The 21,699-nt window shown below is 32.8% G+C and overlaps 1 protein-coding gene across 6 annotated transcripts in view; it reads left to right on the top strand.

The window, feature by feature from the left end:
* Positions 1-21,699, top strand: part of LOC123699986 (homeobox protein homothorax) — a 244,097-nt gene that overhangs the window by 179,615 nt on the left and 42,783 nt on the right. For all 6 annotated transcript variants that reach the window (XM_045647060.1, XM_045647059.1, XM_045647058.1 and 3 more), the window contains exon 11: positions 12,416-12,492. In XM_045647060.1, coding sequence (XP_045503016.1) covers positions 12,416-12,492 — 77 coding nt within the window. The remainder of the gene's footprint in view (positions 1-12,415; positions 12,493-21,699) is intronic.

The raw sequence follows: 21,699 nt of genomic DNA, 5'->3' as shown, positions 1-21,699 counted from the left end.
TTCGTTTTGATCTCAAAAATGTTAGTATAAAATTATTATTGACCTGAATATTTTTCTTGTTATTCATATGCTACAAACATCCTAAATACATGAAATATGTTTGTAGATTTTTGCTGTTTTTTTTCTGTTTTGATATGTTTCACAGGCTTATTGTATGGCAGATATTATTGTAATACGCAAAAGTATATAGCAGTAGCGACTACATAATTCAATCTTCGCTTTTTACCGGCTCCCTTACAAGCGAAGGACAAAGCCAGAAAACCCCTAATAAATCTGATTTTTTTTCAACTGTCAACCCTATTCCGAGCTGTCATTTAGCGTCGATCTCATGAATACTTTTTCGTGTTGTATTTTGCGCGGGCGCAGGTGGCTCGGCGGCGTCCTTTGATCGGAATCGATATGCAAAGTATCATACTTACATATTCATCAAGCTCTGTTTACAATGTTCCCTCTTCCCGCTCCGAGATGTTATTTACTGTCCATTCAAGTAAAATGTTGCCAACTTTGTGTTCATTTTTATCCCCATTTTCAATTTTGCCGCCATCAACGTGATTTGTTGAATTTTAAATGTCTCCGAGGTTGTAAATTTAGTACTTCTTATCAAATACGTTGACGCAATGATGTATAGTCTCAGTAACTAAATGAATTTCTTGTTTTAATTCGAGAATCTTAATCTACATTGTCTTAGATATTCTGTCATCTCAGCATGATACATCTAATCTACTTGCACAATGTATTGGGGAGCACAAAACGGTATATATTGTGCCGTGACGTCACCCAATTCCATCAAAGCCCGTCACTACTGTTGTGAACATCTATCTCATTTCCTAACCCAGTTGCGTGTTCCGAGCGCCCGTCAACACGTCCGGCTCGCTCAGATTCCTATCGCCGTTTGACGTTCTTTGTTCCTATTGGTCGATACTCACTGAACGTTAGCTCGGATTCCATTTTCGAAAATGCGATCCTCAAGATATAATTTTGTTTTTATTTTAATTATTATGTAGTGGCCAGTGATATTCTACGATCTAAATTCGTTATACAAATACAGAATTTATGCGCAGCCATTGTTGAAACAAATAGCCCGCCAAATATGAATTGATTTAAAAAATAAAATGTTATTCTTTTATCGTCAATAAAAAAGCTACCAAATATAGACGCACTGTTACTCGCAAAAGGCTCTATTTCAGCTACTAAATTGCACGAACGTTGTCCATTACGGTTTTGCATAATTTAGAGGATCGGATGCGGTCGGACCGCTGAATTCTTTATCTATAGATATTTCGCTGTGGAAATACGAAAATTGGCAAATGTCCTGAAATAAAAAGTGCTGGTTTGTCGTTGACAAGTTGACAGTGGTATGCAATTAAGAGCGCAGTCTGCTTTGTGCCTAATGTGCAGTTTTTGATGTCAATTTATTTGGTACTATTGGATTGTGTCTAGTTACGAGCCGGTGTTCTTTTTTGCTTTGGTTCAGCTGTTTTTATAGTGCTTTTAACGTTTACTTGGTTTTTTACTTCAATTAATACAATGTTTTAACATTTCCTATTGTTTCACACTGCTGATTAATTCATTTATGTATTTTATAAGAAAATTTAGAATTAAACCTGTAAAAATAAAAGTGTGCGAAAAAAAACACCAATTTCCCTTTTCCCATTGTGCGAAAAAGTTAAATAAAATCCACAGATATAAATCTAATTTCCGTGTGGATATATAAAAAATAATGTCCCCCGCATACCAGGAGGACATAAATAAGCAAGAACTGCACAAGGGCGAATAGCACCATTCATCTTGCCACATCTTCGATAGGGTTACCTACCTTTATGGGTCCCTGGTGGGCCGTATGGGCTCTACCCGTGGACCCTAGTTTTTTGACATCTATTTGTGGTCTGATGTCTTGTTTTGGGTAATAATGTATTATTTAATTAGAAAAGGGACTTGCTATTTAAGGACATGAGTGAAGGGTTCAAATGGAAATAAACGTTTTATTTTTATACTAGCTTACCGCCCGCGGCTTCGCCCGCTTTGTCTCAATCTTAATAAATTATACACTAAAACCTTCCTATTGAATCACTCTATGTATTAAAAAACCGCATCAAAATCCGTTCCATAGTTTTAAATATACAAAGGGATATAGAAAAAGCGACTTTGTTTTATACTATGTAGTGATTTGTTTGGGAACTTAGTACATAATTGATTCAGCCAAAAATATGAGACGTAATTTTATTACCGGAATACCATTACGAAATACCTTTGCATAATTGAATAGATCGAGTAACATCACAATAAAATGACCTATTTACTTTCTTTTCTTTCCAATATACACTTTGCCCTTACCAACGAAGAATAGACAGCCAGGTAACTGTCAAGGGCCCTCAAAAATATTGCGTAGTGAGCATCAAGCCGATATATCTAAATAAAATCTCAGAAAGGCGCCATTCCCAAAGGTTTCCCGCGTTTTTCACAATCCGCCATAACAATAATATATTCCGAAACGGTTGATTTTCGTGTGTCGTAACCATCATCTTGTTGCTCTCTAGAGTACGATTTTAGGGTTCTCTAGGAGATATCACAATATCTGGAAGTGTATGGAAATGATAGTTTGATAACAAAATGATAATAAAAGGAGGTTAACAAAACAAGGGCATTTACAACAATGTAGAGTAGTTTCTAAAGTGAATATGAAGGATTTTGGCAATTTTCTTCTATTAAGTATTAAGAGAAAGGTTCAATGCAGCTTCTTTCTGTAATAATATATTTTAAGCTATTACATAGCTTCTATCGCGGGCCTTGAGCGCGGGGACCGAATCGAGAAATTCCGTAACGAAAAAACCTCACGCTCCCCACTCCGACGGGCGGAGTTGTGGCTTGAAGGCATAGCATGCAATAGCTTTTAAGCTTTACCGCGGCAGTCCCCGAGTGCCACACGTCGTTTTTTTATTAAACTCTATGAAAAATTATATTAACGAGACAATTTCTAGATCGAATAATAAATTCGTACGCAATAGAAACTTTTCCTTTCTAATCTCCAAAAAAACTATCAAAACAGAGCTAACTCCGCGTAGCTTTAATATTTATAGCCCAGGAGTCGGTAACAGCTTGACGTATTAAATTTTTCGCGCGCGAGACGTGACATTTTCATATCTTGCCTATAAATTATGCACGCCGTATTACGCGTTGCTTTGGGAACTAACTCATTCGCATGTGTTGCCTAGAATAAACGTTTTTTACCACTTTTATCTCTCGTAAAGAATCTGAATTCAATTTTCTCAGAAATTCATATTTTGAAATTCGAATGAATTCGAAATATGAAAGCGTTCTAAATATGAATACGCAGAAATATGATAAATTTGAATTTCTTGCTACTTTCCTTTTTCATATTAAATATACATTCCTACGAATATTACATGAGTTACGTATTCCGTTTTCACGCCAAAATTAGGTACGTATTCAAACAAAATTCACCAGAAATTGACTTTTTTGCTTCACGAATTACGAGTAAAGCCACAGCACACAACTAGTGGTATAATAATGACAAGTACACAATGTGGGAGGTCCTGTTTATTATTCCGATCACCAATCATGGCTAATGCATCGGATGTTTATGCGCCTGATGAAGATGCTTCTAATTCAGTAATTGCATTGGTTTATAAATATTTTGAGACGAATTGTGATTCGGATGCTGTTGTGAGATGTGATTTGGAATATAGAAGCTGTATGCCATTTCAAAATTTGAGTTGTTTGTTTTAAATTGATCAGCAGCTCTTAGTATATTTTTTGACAAATTTGATTGAATTTTAAAATATATATTGATATCTTTAATATTTTAATATTTATTCGTATGTTACTAAATCTATAACTAAGAAAAACACAAAAAATATGTTAGTCACCAACATACAAAAACCAATAAAGAATAAACAATAGCGCACAAAAACAATTTGTACTTACAACAAATTGAAACAAAAATTTGTAGCAACACCTATTTTGGTAACTGTTCAATGCGAAACCGGCGAAACGGTTTTTGCCGAAAGTTTTTCGTCAAGCACAGAGTCGGGAATCGAAAAAGCATTATTAAAAATTTATGATGCCTATTACGGTGTACAAAAACAGGGAAATGATAAACTTGCCTCGCCGGCCGCTAACGGGATTTGTCAAATTTATGCCGGCATTGGACTTTTTGCTGACGCTACTCAATTATTTTTAATTTCGCAATACGCTCCGTGGCCACCCTTAACGGTATAGAACTCGTGCAATTTAAAAGTGAAATTTTGGATTGCTAGCATTCGCGGTAAAAACTAGCTTTGGACTTTCTTGGGTTTTGTTTCGGTGTGGACGTAACATGTTTTGTAACCAATTTCAAATTGAATCGGAAAATTGTTTAAGTATACCAGTTTTATGATAAGGAATAAGATGTCTTATCGATATTTTTTAGCATTTATCTGTCCAAGATATGACAACAATTTCAGATATTTTATTGTTTCTCTACCTTCTATTAACTGTTAAAATAGTTATTATGCTGACTCCACTGTCCATTTTAATTTTTTTATTTAATTATTCTTAGAAAACAGCAATTAAAAGGTTAATTTTATCACCATTATAACGAGCCATGTACCAGGCGTTCATAAACATGAAGATATCAAGTTTCAGCCTATACGCATAAATCTCACGACGCATTAAATGCTGATTATATGCGGCATAAGTTGGCGAATGATTCGTTTGGAAAAACGAATAAATTCTAGGAATGCGTTTGTTTTATGGGGTGTCGGGGGATATATGAATACACAATATATTTTATTACAATTTTTGTAGCTTGAAATGCTATTTCTAAGGTGTCTTCTTCGGCTGATGTTTCTTTTAATGATGGAAAATGTACAGCATTTATCCTACTAATATTATAAATGAGAAAGTTTGTTTGGATGTGTGTGTGTGTGTGTTTGTTACTTTTTCACGCAAATACTACTGAACCGATTATAATGAAATTTATCACACATAGAGGGTAACTTGGATTAACACATAGGATAGGTTTTATCCTGGTAATCCCACGGGAACGGGAACTATGCGGGTTTTCCTTTGAAAACGAGGGCGAAGCCGCGGGCGGAAATCAACTAGATGATAAAGACTAGATTATACTGGACTGGAAGATATATGAATTAAATACGTAACTTAATTTTTTAATTTAACTTATAATTTAAACAAAAAGACATAATTACAATTCTGGATATCATTTCAAATCAAACATTTACTTATTTCAGAAGTTATTAATTTCGTCATAGGTATATGACCTTTTGCATTTTACACAATAAATTGCTTAACTTGTCATAAACATACAAATAAACACAAATACAAATACTTATTTATCATTTATTTTAAAACATTGTTTTACGAGTATCCCATAAAATCACACGTAAACCCCATCACGTTCCCCTTAGAATGGGATTGGAATATCTCCTTACATGTAATTTTCACTATGAATACATTATCTGAAATACGCTTTTTATTTTTATTTGTTGTTTTATAGGATGCCTGTTTGTAGGGATGGGATTTTCATAGTGATTATGGACGATTAGATACTTTGACAAGTTGCAAAGTTTGGAAGGCAGATCTTTTTACTAAAGATAAAATTTCTCAAATTGAAAGAGCCTTAAGGCTGCAGTCTAGCAAAATTGCGTTTTCAACAAGTTATTTGACAATTTTTTCCCGGCTATTGAAATGATAAACTGAATTTTTTTTTCTTGTTTATCAATAAGTGTTATATACGCAATGCGCATGAATTTTTTCACATTTATAAAGTTACTTTATGTTACCTTAATCAGGCCTTCAAGATAAGTCTCTTTCCCCCAAAGATATTTCGAGCTAAGTTTGTGCACTCACTACGTTGCAACCGATTACAATTTATACAATTTGATCAGCGCATTATTATCCTTATATAGTCGTTATTAAAATCTGCTGAATACAATTGCCGAAAAACTTATGATTTTCCTAATTAGAACGTTATAAATTCATTAAATTTCCCATTTTTTGCCTTACAAAAACTATTGATAAATACTGCTAAAAGTTATTTTTTCCATTAATTTATTCGAGTTGAATGAGTATTAAACCTTTAAAAAATTTTTTTTTGAATTTTGATAATTCTTTAAATATTAAAAAAATATTTAAAATAAGTAGGAAAAATCCTAGCGAATTTCTTTAGTCGCGCTCCTTGGGCCGGAGCGTTCTGACGTGTGCTCTACGCTCGATTTTCCTTCATACCGAAGTGAAAGTTGCTCTACTTCATTAAATTTAATATTTTTGTTAATTGATTATTTTTATCTTAGTTTTGTGCAAATATTCGTATTTTTAAACATTTGATTTCGATATGGAAAATAAACGAAAAAAATATGCGTGTAACTACTAGAAAAAAAATTATCTTCGAACATAAAGTTAATGAAACCAAAGGTGATTGGCAAAAATTTCGTTATTTTACGGGGTGTCAGTAAAGGGATGTATATTTCTTTAAAACTAAAGTAAGCTCATAAATTTTCTTATAATATAATTTTTTTTTGAAGTTCCAAAAATGTTTATTTTTCGTTTGAGAAATACGAAACATAATATAAACTTGTATTGAGAACTTGAACTTGGGACATACGGGAAAAATGATTTGTTTACTCCAAAATTCCAAATATGTCGAGGTGTTTTAATTTTTTCTTCTAGTCATTTTGAACGTAGCGGCATGTTATTTGATTATTAATTTTGTAACTTAAATACAGGATGTTGGTTTTATATTCTGATTTTACAGACGCGCTGACAAATTTAGTCTACCATTTCTAGTTTAGACCTCTAAGTACCAATATTAAAACGAATGGATTATCATCACATCATCAAAACTCAGATGTAATGGAAGATCACAATAACATAGAAAATTCAATAGGTGTTGAGAACTAAACAAACACAAGTAACAGAGACGCGAATAATAAAAAAAGAGGACGAAAACGATAATTCGTTGATGCTTTCCCTTTTCGACGTATTGTTAGGGTACATCACCAATCTGCAAAAAATAAAACTGATGATTCCCAATTGCTGATTAAAAATGAAAAACAAATAATCGACAACAGTGGTGAAAATTTGCTGATCACAATGAAACATCCTTCAGTGGTAGCAGATTTACTCATTTAAAATGTAAAGGAGAGGAGGACAGGAAAACATTATGAATATGGATGGTGGATTGTATACAGGGTGTAATCGATAAGTATATGCAGGCGATTATGACGTTATTATTGCAGGTATCAAAAAACTTAAAACTGATATCGAAATTACTTTACCTAATGAGCAAAATGACAATTATAACTTTTTAAAAGTATAACGAGAAATATCTAAAAAAATTACTTTATACATTACCATATCAAGAAGGGAAAATGGGACTAGTAAGTAGAAGTTAAATGTCTAATTCCGGCCAAATACATGAATGCGGAAGATGCGGTTAAAAATAAAAAATTTAATATTTGAAATACAATGCAAAAAAATAACACTTTTGTCATAGATAAGAAACATGACTATTTTTTCCAAATTCAGGGACAACTAAACGTTGCAGAAGCAGAAGCCTGCTTATTTGCTGTTTGGACTGGAGTGAATCATAATCGTCTAATATTAATTTAGTGAGAAACGTCTTCCCAGTTCAAAATGGAGAAATAAACCATCCACGCGAACACCGACATCCACGCGGACGGAGTCGCGGGCGGAAGCTAGTCAAAAATAAATATCTTTTGTTTTCATTTGCGCATTTTTCTATTTTATAATTTTTTACACAAACACATTGAGATAATATTAATATGGAGCAGACACCACGAACAAAATCTGTGCGCCAAGCGCGGCGGCGCGGGGCGCGCGAATGACAGCTAGACAGTCATAGATTATGCGATGTCACTGACTCACCGCTATAGAGGCGACACTTTGTTTCATTCTGTCTATTTTATTGGGTGCCACTCCTTACATGCACGTTGACTTGAAATTTTCTTTGTAATTACTTAATATTTATTTTAGGTATAAACTGACTTTACTACACGGGGCTAACAATATCTGGCATATAATATAGGATGATGTAAATAGTGACGTCATATGGAATAATTAAAATTTTTTTCGTGTTTTAGGTTCAGTCAGGGCTATGGGAAGTTTTATTCCTTACAAATTGAGCCTTTTTTAGAAAAAAAAAAATTTTTCCCTTTCTTCACGGCCCAGACATGGAAACCTTGAATAGAAAAAATATTAATTACTTATCTTTGAACTAGCGGTCCGCCCCGGCTTCGCCCGTGGCACATATTTCGCAATAAAAAGTAGCCTATGTTCTTTCTCAGGGTCTTAAGGGCCCTTAGTAGGTGAACACGGCAACATGGACTGTTTTCTATGAGCTATAATTGAAAATATTGAAGATTTTTAGCTCTGAAATTTCGAATATGTATTACAGAACGTATGTGTGATGGGATGACTGTTTCCAAAACACGATTGGAAAAATTTTGCTCGATAAAACAAAATCCTGAAGTTACCTCTAAAATATCATATAAATGCTCATTACAACCGTATTTTACAATAATAATTCGTATAAAATCACAAGTATATAGGCATTTACCTTCTCGATTTCGTGACTGTTTTAGATTTAGAAAATACTAAATATTTTCATTCACTTTTTGATAAAAATGTGAATGGCGCTTACGTTTTTTAGTTTCGAGCACGTTGATTCCATACTAAACGCGGACCCCCTCACCGCTTACCTCAGGCCCGAATAGCTGAATTTTTGCTCACCGCCTAACCCCCCTTAAGATTGTCTGTGCCAAAGGAGAATGCCCATGAAAGTATGGACCACAGTACAGTGTTGCGTCAATGCCAGAGTGGTTTTGGAGGGTTCTTCGATATTCAAAAGATTTTTACCAATTGATTTTTTTGTGATAAAAACAGGGGTTTTCAAGATATTGAGAAAAATGTGAAATAACCTCAAAACTTAAATAACCCCGATTTAGTTAGGTTTATGTGTGATTTAGGTAACATTTTATCGTCCAAAGGTTATTTTTCGATTAACATATTTAATCTATGCGTAGAGCTTATGCTTTCAGACAAAGTCTACCTATCTGTTCATCGGCTAGTGTAGGTAGGCACCAGAAATCTTCCGGGACGGATTTCAAGAAAACCTAAATATATACTTAAAAAATGCCAATTGAGTTTTTATTCGGTTTACATGTTGTTGTTGTTGTTGTTGTTGTTGTTTGAATCATTTTTTCACTACATATTCGAAGAAAGAAACAAATAAGAAATAACTGGTTACCTACCAAGCTATGTCATAATAATATTTTTTTATATATACATATTTATATTATTTTACTTCACTATCTTTGTTAAAACAACCTACAGTGTATAAACAATACCTTAAAGAGTGATTTTATGTTAATTGATTTTTTTTGTAATTCAATGAAAACAATCATCGATATTAATACATTTAGCTATTTACCATAATAAATGTAATAAGTTACCGCTTGGTTACCGTGGTAACCGGTAATGGACACTAAATCTATAATAACGGATCTAAACAATTACATGTCTTATTAGATTTTACAAAACAATGTAAAATATATTTCCCTGTTCAAAATATATTTTCCGATGGTAAGAAGGCCTCTAAATTGCCGAGATTTTTTTTAATAGTATTGTTGTCTTGATGCATGAGAAAAACCAGTACCAAAAATGGGCATTCTCCTTTCATCAAAATCGGTCCAGTAGTTTATGAGCCTATAATTAATTACAATCAAACAAACAAACAAAGTTTTCCTCTTTATAATATTAGTTCAGATAAATAAATAATAATTCAATTATACGTTCAAGTCAGTAGCTTATACAATATCAATTAAAAACTTGATTAAAATCAATTAACAAAAAAAAATTGGTGATTGAGTAATTGATTTTCATATTTCATGATTTCACCTTTTTTCAATTAACAACCAGTCTATGCTTTTCTAAATATGTAAAATTATTATTTTATACTATAAAAATATACGCCAGCAAATATTACTAACAACACTTATTTCATGCCCAATGTCATATCTTAAATTTTTAATCTATGACAAAATGTCGCCCGCCAAAAATTTTGCTCTAACTAAGTTTTAAAAATTATTATCTAGTTACTTACTGATGAAAAGTTATTCCTTTGCACTTTTCCGTATTCTTTGTATTATTTGTGCAATATCGTAACACACACGTAGGCATATTTGATGCGTTTCACTTTAAAACAAATAAAAAATGAGCGTGACGTTCGCGCCAATGAGCGAGCAAGCGACTGAGTGCAGTTACGCCACATGACGTATGTTGAGTGGAACATAAGTGATGTAGGCGGTATCGTCTCCATATTAATATTATCTCAATGCACAAACATTACATTTTTTTTTATGATATACAAAATTTGATAGAACGTATTCGCAAATTTTGTGTACTGATAAAAAAAATCACCCGGTGTAATTTTCACGAAAATTGTTTCAAATTGTCATTTTAGGTACTTATTACGAATATTAAATTATGCATACGAATGATTTAATTTTTAAAAATTAAGTGGAGCAACTTGCCCTTAGTACATTTGTATTATTTACATATAGGATGACAGGATGCATTTGTTTGCACTACTAGACCAAACCCTTAAGGACTAGTAGGTATTGACGTAATTATACTTTTTGCTATTGCTCATAATAATTATTAAATTAAATTTTCCTTTACATTTTATTGCAATTAGAGTCACTTGTTTTACTAAGAAAACACGAATTTAACTACACTTTTTTACAAGTATTCCTTGACGATATATATTTTCCACACACACAAACATACAAACACACAATCAGTAAATCATAATAAAGCCGTGCTCGGACAATGCGTTATGCGTCGGCTACACGACTGCGGGTGACGTATCAATTCCTCGCAGAAAACGTCGCACAGGGATGTATTGTTGTTTTTATAATAATTAATACAATATAATAATTACATACGTAAATTGTAGAGGGAAACAACCGCAGTCTTGTAGGAAGACCCTCGGCTTCTTTTGGAAGAAGAACTAATTGCTAAAATTTATAGATACCTAGTTAATTATTGTAGAGAGAATTAATTGAATTATTTATAAAGTAAATAGCTTTATTGTTTTGCGGTGACATCGCTTCATATTTTATAAATAAATATATTGCATTTCCTATACAATATTTTAAGTTCATCATTGTGTAGAGCACAGTAGGTTTAATTAGTTCTTACAAGAATTATTTCGAACTTAATTTCCCCAAAATCTAAGAATGTCAAAAAAGTATTGTATTGTAAAGTATAAAAATAATTATAATTTCAAGTAGAGTCCGGCCCTGTCGCTATCAGTGAAATCTCGTCATTTTTATATTTATTGTTACGACACAGCTTTCGTGATTTTACGAAAGTAATGTACCGCGTGTAAACGCCTGTATGAATAACATTGTAAATATTATTTTCAGACTCATCCTAAGGTTCGAAAGGTCACAAGCAAAAAAATGGTCATAAATATAACAGATTGAACATAAATATGACAGTTATTAAACTATATTATATTGGAAAAAATATGTTATTTTTTTCTAGTGTCTCAGTACCTAGTTTAAAGAAAATATATTCTTAGATCAGTTATTTAGGATTTAGCAGAATAATCACGCAGACTAGACAAAAATAGACTAACAAAAGTATTGAGACTTAATATTTTAAGAAATTATTATTTGAAAAATATTCCAAATCCTCATTTTTGCAAGTCGGGTAAAGTCACGTACCCGGAGCAAAGGAAAACCCGTTAATAATTTACACATCCTACCTGCGGCGTACCAGGATGACATGAAATAGAGGTGATCTCTCGGGATCGGCCTCACGCCAAAAACCAATATCATTAGGTGCACGTGAGTTTATGGTGCCTTAGTACTTATATTATTTATTGAGCTTTTGTTCAAATAAATATTTAACGATAAAATTGGAAAGATCAAATAATCAATTGAAAGAAAATTTTGTCTAAAAATCCTATTAGGTACTTACATTAACAAAATATGGAAATATAATTTTCTAGAACCATAATATATACAAGCAATACATATATCAGTGATAAATGCTATCAAGACATGAGAAACTCCAATTAATAGGAACCTAAGAAACAAACCAAAACGAAAACATTTTCATTTATTAATATTTATTACATTAAAAAAAACCTTTTCATAATATCCTTTGTCTAAATCTTACAAAAACACACTAAAACAGATCACACAAACAAACAAACAGACAATAACAAAATTACCAACCCTTCCCAAGCCCAATAGAATAAAAACACCCCGAATTAATTGTCGGGTAATCAGCAATTATCCAAGTCGATTTGTTCCTTCATACAATTATCCAATTTACTTAATTCTAATTGAATCTTTTGTTGCAGCATCCGTACCCTTCAGAGGACCAGAAAAAGCAGTTAGCACAGGACACAGGGTTAACGATACTACAAGTAAATAATTGGTAAGTGTTATTTTATTTTATTATTATTTAGATACTGCCTTTTAATATTTAAAAGTGTCATCTTATGTAACACGGGATGTGTTTAACAACATGTCGTTTTACCAACCATCCCTGCTAATTTCAACGCAGTTTTGCGTAATGAGTGTACAGAACAGACACACAGACAGATAGGCAAAAAATATTAATTAAAACTACATGTATAGGCTTCTATAATTCGTCTATCCAACATTTCTTAATCATTTACAAGTTAAGAAATAAATTTTCATATAAGAATTATTGCTCTTTAAAAAAATATAATACAACTCTAGAATTAACACAGTATAAAAAAATACGGTACCGTAATTTAATATTTACTGTAATATCGAAACTCTTAGATCAGATAAAATACATTCGCGGCCGGCTCCGGGTGACACTTTAGTATTAAAGCGGCTGCATTTCTGTACATCTCTGTAATGCGACACCTTTATCTTTATTTTGCATCTGTGGTCACTTCACACGAGATGCGGTTTGCTAATTCTCAATTTATTTTGAATTCTTTAATAAGCTTGAAAATTTATCATGTTAGACAATTATTATAACAGTTTGTGCATTTTCGAGATTAATTATTATTAGTTCATTTGTAATTTTAAGACAATATAAGATAAAAAAAGTAAACAACATTCTTTTTCTTCAAAGCTAAGGAAATTATCTAGGAAATATTATAAAATTTAACATTCATATTTAATTATTGCATTGTCCTAATACGAAAATATAATTCAAAACCTTCCAAACCACCTAATTAGTATAAGATCAGTTCAAATCAAAATCTATCATACATAACACAAAAAAAAATATCACTACTCTACACAAATAGTTAGTTCACAATTTACAAAACTGCCGTTCGTGTGAAGATGCCCTAACCAAGTGAAGTCGATGCATAAAGTACTAATTTTACGGCCCCCCCTCCCACCGCCTTCGTTGTAAATGCTTTTAAATTACGTACCTCCATTCCATATTGGAATGTAAAAGGTTTTTAATCTTTATATTTATTTTGCGAATATTTAAATTTCCGTTAACTCTTCTTTAGATGGTTTTTTAATAATTTTTATGTTTTGATATTTTGGATACGAGTAATTGGTGGAAGAGAAACGTGTTGATTTTATTAAGTTTAAAAGTGTATTGCTTTTAAAATAACAATAAACATTTTGGTAACAATAATTACATCTTGCATAATTTTTCCAATTATAAATTCCACCACAAAACAAAACAATAAAAAAAACATTTTTTGTATTTTTCTTTTTGTTTTATTAGACTTTAACACCTGCTCACACAAACAACCTCCAAACTTATCTATCTAAAAAAACAAATAAAACCTTTTTCGAGTCAATACAGAGTAAATAAAGAACCAGATAAGTTCGCATCACTTCTAAGAAATTCGTAATTTGCGCCGTGGGCGTCACCGCTATAAACTGCGCGACAAATTGTCCACCCGACCTGTATAGATACTGCATTTCGCAACGATTTATTTATATGTATATATTTAATAAATAGCCGAGCCCGGGTGGTCAGTGTGTGTCATGTGATATCCTTCATATGTTTTAATTCTATTTCGTATTTTTTTATACAAATGGTACCTTGCATTTGCACGATGATTATTGCAGTCGGAAATATTTACGAAAATGGTTACAACTACGATGTTCAAAATCAATAAACAGTAAAATGTTAACAGTATTAATTTTTATTCTTATGTTTTTTTTTTTAAATCTATACTAATATTATAAAGCTGAAGAGTTTGTTTGTTTGTTTGAACGCGCTAATCTTAGGAACTACTGGTCCGATTTGAAAAATTATTTCGGTGTTAGATAGCCCATTTATCGAGGAAGGCTAGGCTACAGGAGTGGAGCCACGGGGGTGAAACCGCGGGGAGCAGCTAGTGTTATTACAAAATCAAATTGAAGTCAATCAGTCCAAGAGATATCGTATGTTAATCACAGCACTGTCGATAAAAAATCAGCATGGGAAAAATTTATAAGTGTTTTTATTAGTCTTTTGAAATTACGATACTGTTTATTTATTTGCTTAGCTATTCGATATCAAAATATATCTAATGAATCCAACATATTATTAACAACTTAACTAAATCCTCAAGTTATTTGGCTATCTTTGTTAAAAAAATATTTAATGTTTTGATAGTTATGATGTTTATTATTTATTATCCATATTCGGTTCCCATGCCGTGAAATTTAGCATAGAGATGTCAAGATTTTAATTTAACCAAAATAACTCTTTACATTAGTTGAAACTTTTAAATAATCTGTGGCACGTCAGATCAGCCATAAATAATTGTTTTTTTTCCGATCCAAGTTCCCGCGACTCGTATGACCCATACAGTTCTTAGAATACATTTCTGTGAGGTCAAGGGTCGGCCATTGTTTAGATCTTATTCACCTATGCTCTCCTGGTCCATACACTAATTACTTTGTGATTAACTTTTTATACGGTCGATATTAATGGAAACTTTAAAATTAAATTGTCTAATGGCATTGGAAATTCGAAATTGCTAGCAACAAAATCAGATTAAACCTAGATAACTTTAAATAATGTCTAGATAACAAAGACAATTTATTCAACAATACGAGTCTCGGAAGGAAGCCCCTTGAGGTATGAATGAAAAATAAAATTTGAAATTCAAATCCGTACGCCTTATCAATTACATGTACCAGGAGCACAACAATAAGGAAGAGTTCCAATTTACATCTTCATACAATAGCAATTAGGGGTTCGCCCGTTAATTCTACAAGGTCCCGACGGTTTCAATTCGGATGGGATGTAGTAACGTGATTATGGGACATTTGCATCTATTTTATGTCCGCCTGGTGTCACTAGTTGGGGCTATTTGAATAATTTGTTTATTTGTTTGCCTTTTTGTACGTAAACGAAGTTTTTATTAGGGTATTGAATAAATTGATATGATATCTTTGTGACTTGCAAAATAAATGTTAAATTGTAAAAAAAATGTTGTAGTCGTATGAATAAAGCATTAATTATTATACATAACTTACTTTCTTCCCGTGGCTTTGCTCGCACATTACCTACGTGAACCTGTCACACGTCACTTCATCATCATCACTACATAGTATAAAACGAAGTCGCTTTCTCTGTCCCTATATCCCTATGTCCCTTTGTATGTTTAAATCTTTAAAACTACGTAACGGATTTTGATGCGGTTTTCTTAATAGATAGAGTGATTCAAGAGGAAGGTTTTAGTATATAATTTATTAGGTTTTAGACAAAGCGGGCGAAGCCGCGGGCGGTAAGCTAGTTTCCTATATTCCGATATATCCCATAATCAGCATGAAAATCAGCGCTGTTTGTTGCAACGTTTTGCGGATGCTGTATTCGTTTATATTTTAAGTGTTTTGTCTTGTATTTTAAGTGTGTAAATATAATTTATTTCTTTTATACTCCGTTCAGCTTTTTTTGCGTAAATTCAGTATTAAATCAATTTCCATTGCACTTAAATTACAATATTACTACGCTATCGCAAAGCCACAATGCTACATAGACATGTATGCACTAGGTTTAGACCAGGCTAGTCTAGTGCTCCGACGTAGGAGATTACAGGCTCATAGGATCATAGGGGATTACAGGCTCAATAGATTGTGAATGAGTAGGCTTATAATTAAGACATTGTTAATTTAGGTATGTTTCCTTTATTGTGGATTATTTTTTAAATGTTACCTTCGACTTATATTAAACTAGCTTACCGCCCGCGGCTTCGCCCGCTTTGTCTAAAACCTAATAAATTATATACTAAAACCTTTCTCTTGAATCACTCTATCTATTAAAAAAAACCGCATCAACATCCGTTGCGTAGTTTTAAAGATTTAAGCATACAAATGGACAAAGGGACAGAGAAAGCGACTATGTTTTATACTATGTAGTGATTGTAGGACCGTATCTAAGGACATTCCTACTTATCTTAACATTACAGTACAGAAAAAAAATATTTAAATAAAGAGCAAGATAACTAACCTACGTTTAAATTCAGGTTAAAATTGTTAGATTACTAAAACTTCAGCCGTTCCGTTTCAGTACTTTTTACATGTTATCGTAATATACTATTTTTTCAATAAACGTTTAATGAAAAAAAAATCAATTTTCATACTTAAAAACACACATAACTAAATTTTATACGAAAACGCCCGAAAAGAAATCAAACCAAATTAAAAGATTGCGTAGGTATACAGATAACACAAAAGCTTTTAAAAGCTTGTAATAAGATGGGAGACGCTTGCGGGGGCCATTCAAGTGTCGTTCGCAACTTGTGGACCTCGTAAACTGGCACAGTGATTTTTGATAGACATTTTGGGCCAAGTTTATGGGGCATTATGAGATACCACGTGTGGATTGTTTTAGACCTTGAATTATCTTTTGACCTTGAATTAGCGATTTTGGTGGCTGTGTTCTTAGGTAGAGTCTAATTGTAATGTTTTGATAGAGTTCGTTTTATTTATGGACCTTATATATTTACAGAGTTTAATAATGAATTTTGTTGTGTTAGTTGTTGATGTTTTCTGTTTATCTTTCCAATCTTGAAACTCCATCTAAATTCGTTGAGCTTTAATCTAGATTGAAACTAAGCAAATATTCAAGATGGATACAAACAAACAGGACAGGTTTTATTCATTTTAATTTTATTTCATTAACAACTGCGTTCTCTATGTTAATACATTTTTTTTAATATAATTAAAACTCAAATAAGTTCGTTTGTTTGTAATGTAAGCAGATTATCTAACCGATTTGTCTTTTCTATAAAAAATAAAGTTTTTTCACGAACACAGGAGCGTTAGCTAGTAAAACAAGAGAATAAAATAAAATTACGATTATGTAAACGCAAGATTACAATTGAAGACGTTTCTAAAACCTCGGAATGGCACTGTTCCCCCGGCGAGATAGGGATCGGGTAAAAATTCTGACTGCGATTACAGCCCGGGAAATGGCTGTTTTATCACGGGCAATGCGATGGAACCGTCCGGGTTGTACGGGAGGATGATGCGGGCGGTTCTGACGCGATTTGGGGATGATTATTATCTATATATCTAAAAAGCTCATTGTTCAAACCCGATTGAGATTAACTCACTATACAGGACACTCGAACATAATATATAGAACATAAAGAAATAATCCAGCACTCACTCAGACTAATTTAATACTGTTATAGTCCTATGTAAGCAAAGAAATATACAAGAGAATTTAAAATATGTGATAGTTTCTGCTCGCAATGCCACAATTATTGTGTAAATAGTGCAATATTACAGCAATTTCGATCATGCTTGCTTTTATTTTTGATATATTAAATTTAAAACCGAAAGAATTACATAAAATATATAGAAAATACATAGTTATAAAAAAACCATTATCTCTTTCTTTTCTAAACAAAACCGCGGCGGTCCCGCTCAAAGCATTTCCCGTGTGTTTTCAAAGGGGAAACGCGATTCCAAAGGTGCTGTAAAATGTAAGTAAAACGCTATAGTGGTTGTGATTCGATCGCGGGACCGCGAATGGATTCCAAATTCCAATAGCCCTACCATTGGGCATAATGGGTTTTTTGTTTTGAGAAACTAGCTTTTAAGTGTTTTTATTACGATATCAGCTGTTAAGTAATATACCTAGTATATGAATAGTTTACATTTTTATTTGAAAAGTAAGATTGCAAGAAGCTCTGTAGAGCTACTAACCGTAATAAAAATGTATTTTTAATATTAAAAACGTGTTTTGAATTATTTCTTTACTTATGAATAAAAAGAAATATCTAGAAACCTTAAAAATACTGTTCATCCTCCCAATCATTCATTTAGAATTTAGATATAACAAAACATTTCATAATAGTTTTATGTATGTATTATCTTAAGCAGAACATTTCCATTAAAACACCACTTATTTCCACATAACAACAGATCAACAATTAAACGATTACACAATTAACCCCAAGCAGAAACAATTACGCCATAACAATCGGTGTACTCGTCAAAATAATTCATTTTAATTTTCTTTACGCACTAGTAAAGCTTTATTTTACGGCTCGGGATATCTTAGGGAGTCCCTTATAGGCTGTTCTGCCCTGCAAAGGTTGTAATAAACGTTCCTCTCGAGTTTACGGGTGTTTAAGCGGTTTTGCTTACTGTTCCTTGTGTAAGGGAATAGAATACAGGAAATAGAAAAAGGTGTAGAATAAAAATATAAAAAATTATTTGGTTCCTTCTGTAATAAATAAAAACAGTATAAATATATAATATGCTTTATTAAATTATTGTATTGTCACCGATCCTTGATAAGTGTACAAAGTTTGAATTAGGTACACACGTAAGAAGTGAAACTTCTTTATGACCTTATTTTTCAAAAAATAATTTACTTTATGCAACTTTACAGAAATAGGTACGTCGAATCACGCGTGGTAGGGATAAGAAAAAGATGGCGCGTAGCGGAAAAATGTCACGCGTAACGAAAAAATGTTACACTAAATTTTTTTCCAACCCCGATAAAGAAGTTTCACTTCAAAAATAACAATCAAGCTTACTTGACATACATTATCGCGAACTTAGTGGGTACGTGATTAGAATTGTACTTACAAATAAGAATGTTGTTAATTAATTTAATCTGTATTCTAAATCTTTCATTCAAATTATGTACGAAGTAAGAATGAAACAAAGTTTTATAATTCATGTATTTAAAAAAAATAGTTTAGACAACGTACTAGGAAATCATGAAGAATATTATTTTAATAGAGCTACCAGGAAATCATAACACGCAAGAGTATCGTTCCGCCCCTTGGTACAGGGTCTTGAATATACTTCTCAAAATCTTAAGGCGCGCAATTTTTCTCTTGTAAATATTAATTATAATTAAAGGGCTTTTTGTGTAAATAAATTGCCGCGGGGTACTTTTTCATTGTTATTTTAATTAAATATTTCTCTTTGTTTTCAGGTAAGTGCCATTTGCTGTTAAGGCGTGATATGAATTAATATTTTTAATGGTAAGTCATTTCAGTCGGCAGTGGAATTAAATGCAATTTTATATTTCTTTTTGTATGAAAATTTAACGACACAGATGAAAAAAGGTTGCTTATACAAAACTTGTGACAGCTTTGAATAAACAAAACTTGGTCTACAGTATTGCTCACAGTAAAATCTGTGGTAAAATCACAAAGTATTTCTTTCGACAAGACTAGTTTCCAACTAAAATACAAAGGCGCAAACAAAAACAAGACACATTCGCAATTAGAACCTTTGGTTGACCGTTACTTGTAATAGCGGTAAAAATTTTCGGCAAAATAAGAAAAAACATTCCGTTTTCAAATTTTCGAATGTTGATCTTTATTTTTTCTAGAACGAAACAAACGGTGAACGGAACACAAAAGCTTTGTCGTTCAAAAACTCCGACCCCTTTGAAAGAGTTTCCGCGCCGTCGGCGTGTACTCATTTTTCACGGCTCCTTCCATTTATTTTATCTGTGCGCCGCACGCTCTCCGCGATACGGCTCCGAGCCACGGCTCTGTTTCGAATTTCGAACATCAGCTGTTGAGACGATGAGATTTATCGTCGATGCCGTTCCGAGCGCGGGCTTTTTTCGCGCGCGTTCCCAAAATCGAATTCAATTCGAACGTTGAAGTTAATTGCATTTGAAAGTAATCCTACTTAGCATTGAAATTCCCTGCCGGTATAAATTCGGATTAAAATCGAAGCGATCGTCACGATTCGCGGATGATATTCCATTTTTAATTATCTGGAAATGTGCACAGTTTAAAAATAGTGAAGGCAATAATCTGTCAGCGTGACAGCGCGGGACGTCTAGGTAAAACGAGCGCTGTATTGCCATCAATAAAGGAGACGAGTGAAAAATAAACGAAAAATATAAAATAATTGAGCGCATATCCATTGCTAGTCTGCTTAATTAAATGCCAAAGTAAAGGGCAACACTTTAGCTATTTAATTAATTCATTTTGATTGCAATTTATGGATGTCATTTTAAACGCTATCTAATACATTTATCTGAACGTAAAACCGGGCGCGTACACACAGTAAATGAGGTATCGTTTTGAAAATATTGTCGATATTTTAGTGCGTGCGTCCACAGAGAGCGATGAAAATAAATTTAAGCTCCATTTCCACTATGAACAAAACGCATACAAGATATGGTTTTGAAGAATCTCTTATTGTACTTAGATATTTACTAATACATAAATAATAATTGCTTGAAACGGTGAAAAATATATTAGGTACCTTAATTCATAGTTTAACAATTAACTACCTATTTTGCACATAGCTAATTGATATATTTCACACTAGAGGTCCGCCCCGGCTTTGCCCGTGGTACATATTTCGCAATAAAAGGTAGGCCTATGTCCTTTCTCGGGTATCAAAATATCTCCATACCAAATTTCATGCAAATTGGTTCAGTAGTTTAGGCGTGATTGAGTAACAGACAGACAGACATAGTTACTTTTGCATTTATAATATTAGTATGGATAAAAACTTCAATGACAAGGTCTAAACTCGCCAAATTAAAAAAAACTTCGCTTCGCCTTCGCCCCGCTCGCGCGCGTCACCAAAAGGTCGACTCAGCGACATTTCCCTATCTCATTTTCCATTTGGCAAACATCATTACATCTTCCGGTACCGAGTCCTCACCCCAGTGCGTATGAACCCTACGTAATTTCTATGATATGTTTTTATGAATCGAATGATTTATACCCGCGAACGGTTCAATCGAAGTTCCAAATTTGAATATGCTTTTTTTCTTTTTTTTTTTAAGATAACGCGCCAATTCAGTCAAGTAAAGAGTGATTCAAAATTTAAATGAGTCTGGGTTAAAAAGTTTGAATAAACATTTGAATTGGAAACTGTAAGTGTAGGTAGTTTGTCAAATACTTTTTGTTGAATTGTTTATAGGCATTACAGGAATGACAACTCTATTTCCTAAATATAATTAGTTATTAAATAACTAAGAAGCCGATAAACACCATTAACCGTGCCAAAAATCGCAGAACCATCACCAAATCATATCAATCCTTTGACAAAAACCTTATCGCGAGCAGCTCAGCAAAAACACCCCAAACGCAAGTCTACCCCCGTGCGACAATTAATCATTCCCCCTTACCCCCCTCGGTATTGTCACAGATCGGAATCCGCTGTTTCATTAGATAAAAATAAAATTCGTCGGACTTAT

Source organism: Colias croceus, chromosome 18 (genome assembly GCF_905220415.1).
Source record: "Colias croceus chromosome 18, ilColCroc2.1".
Classification (NCBI taxonomy): domain Eukaryota; kingdom Metazoa; phylum Arthropoda; class Insecta; order Lepidoptera; family Pieridae; genus Colias; species Colias croceus.
This window is presented reverse-complemented; position numbering and strand designations above follow the sequence as displayed.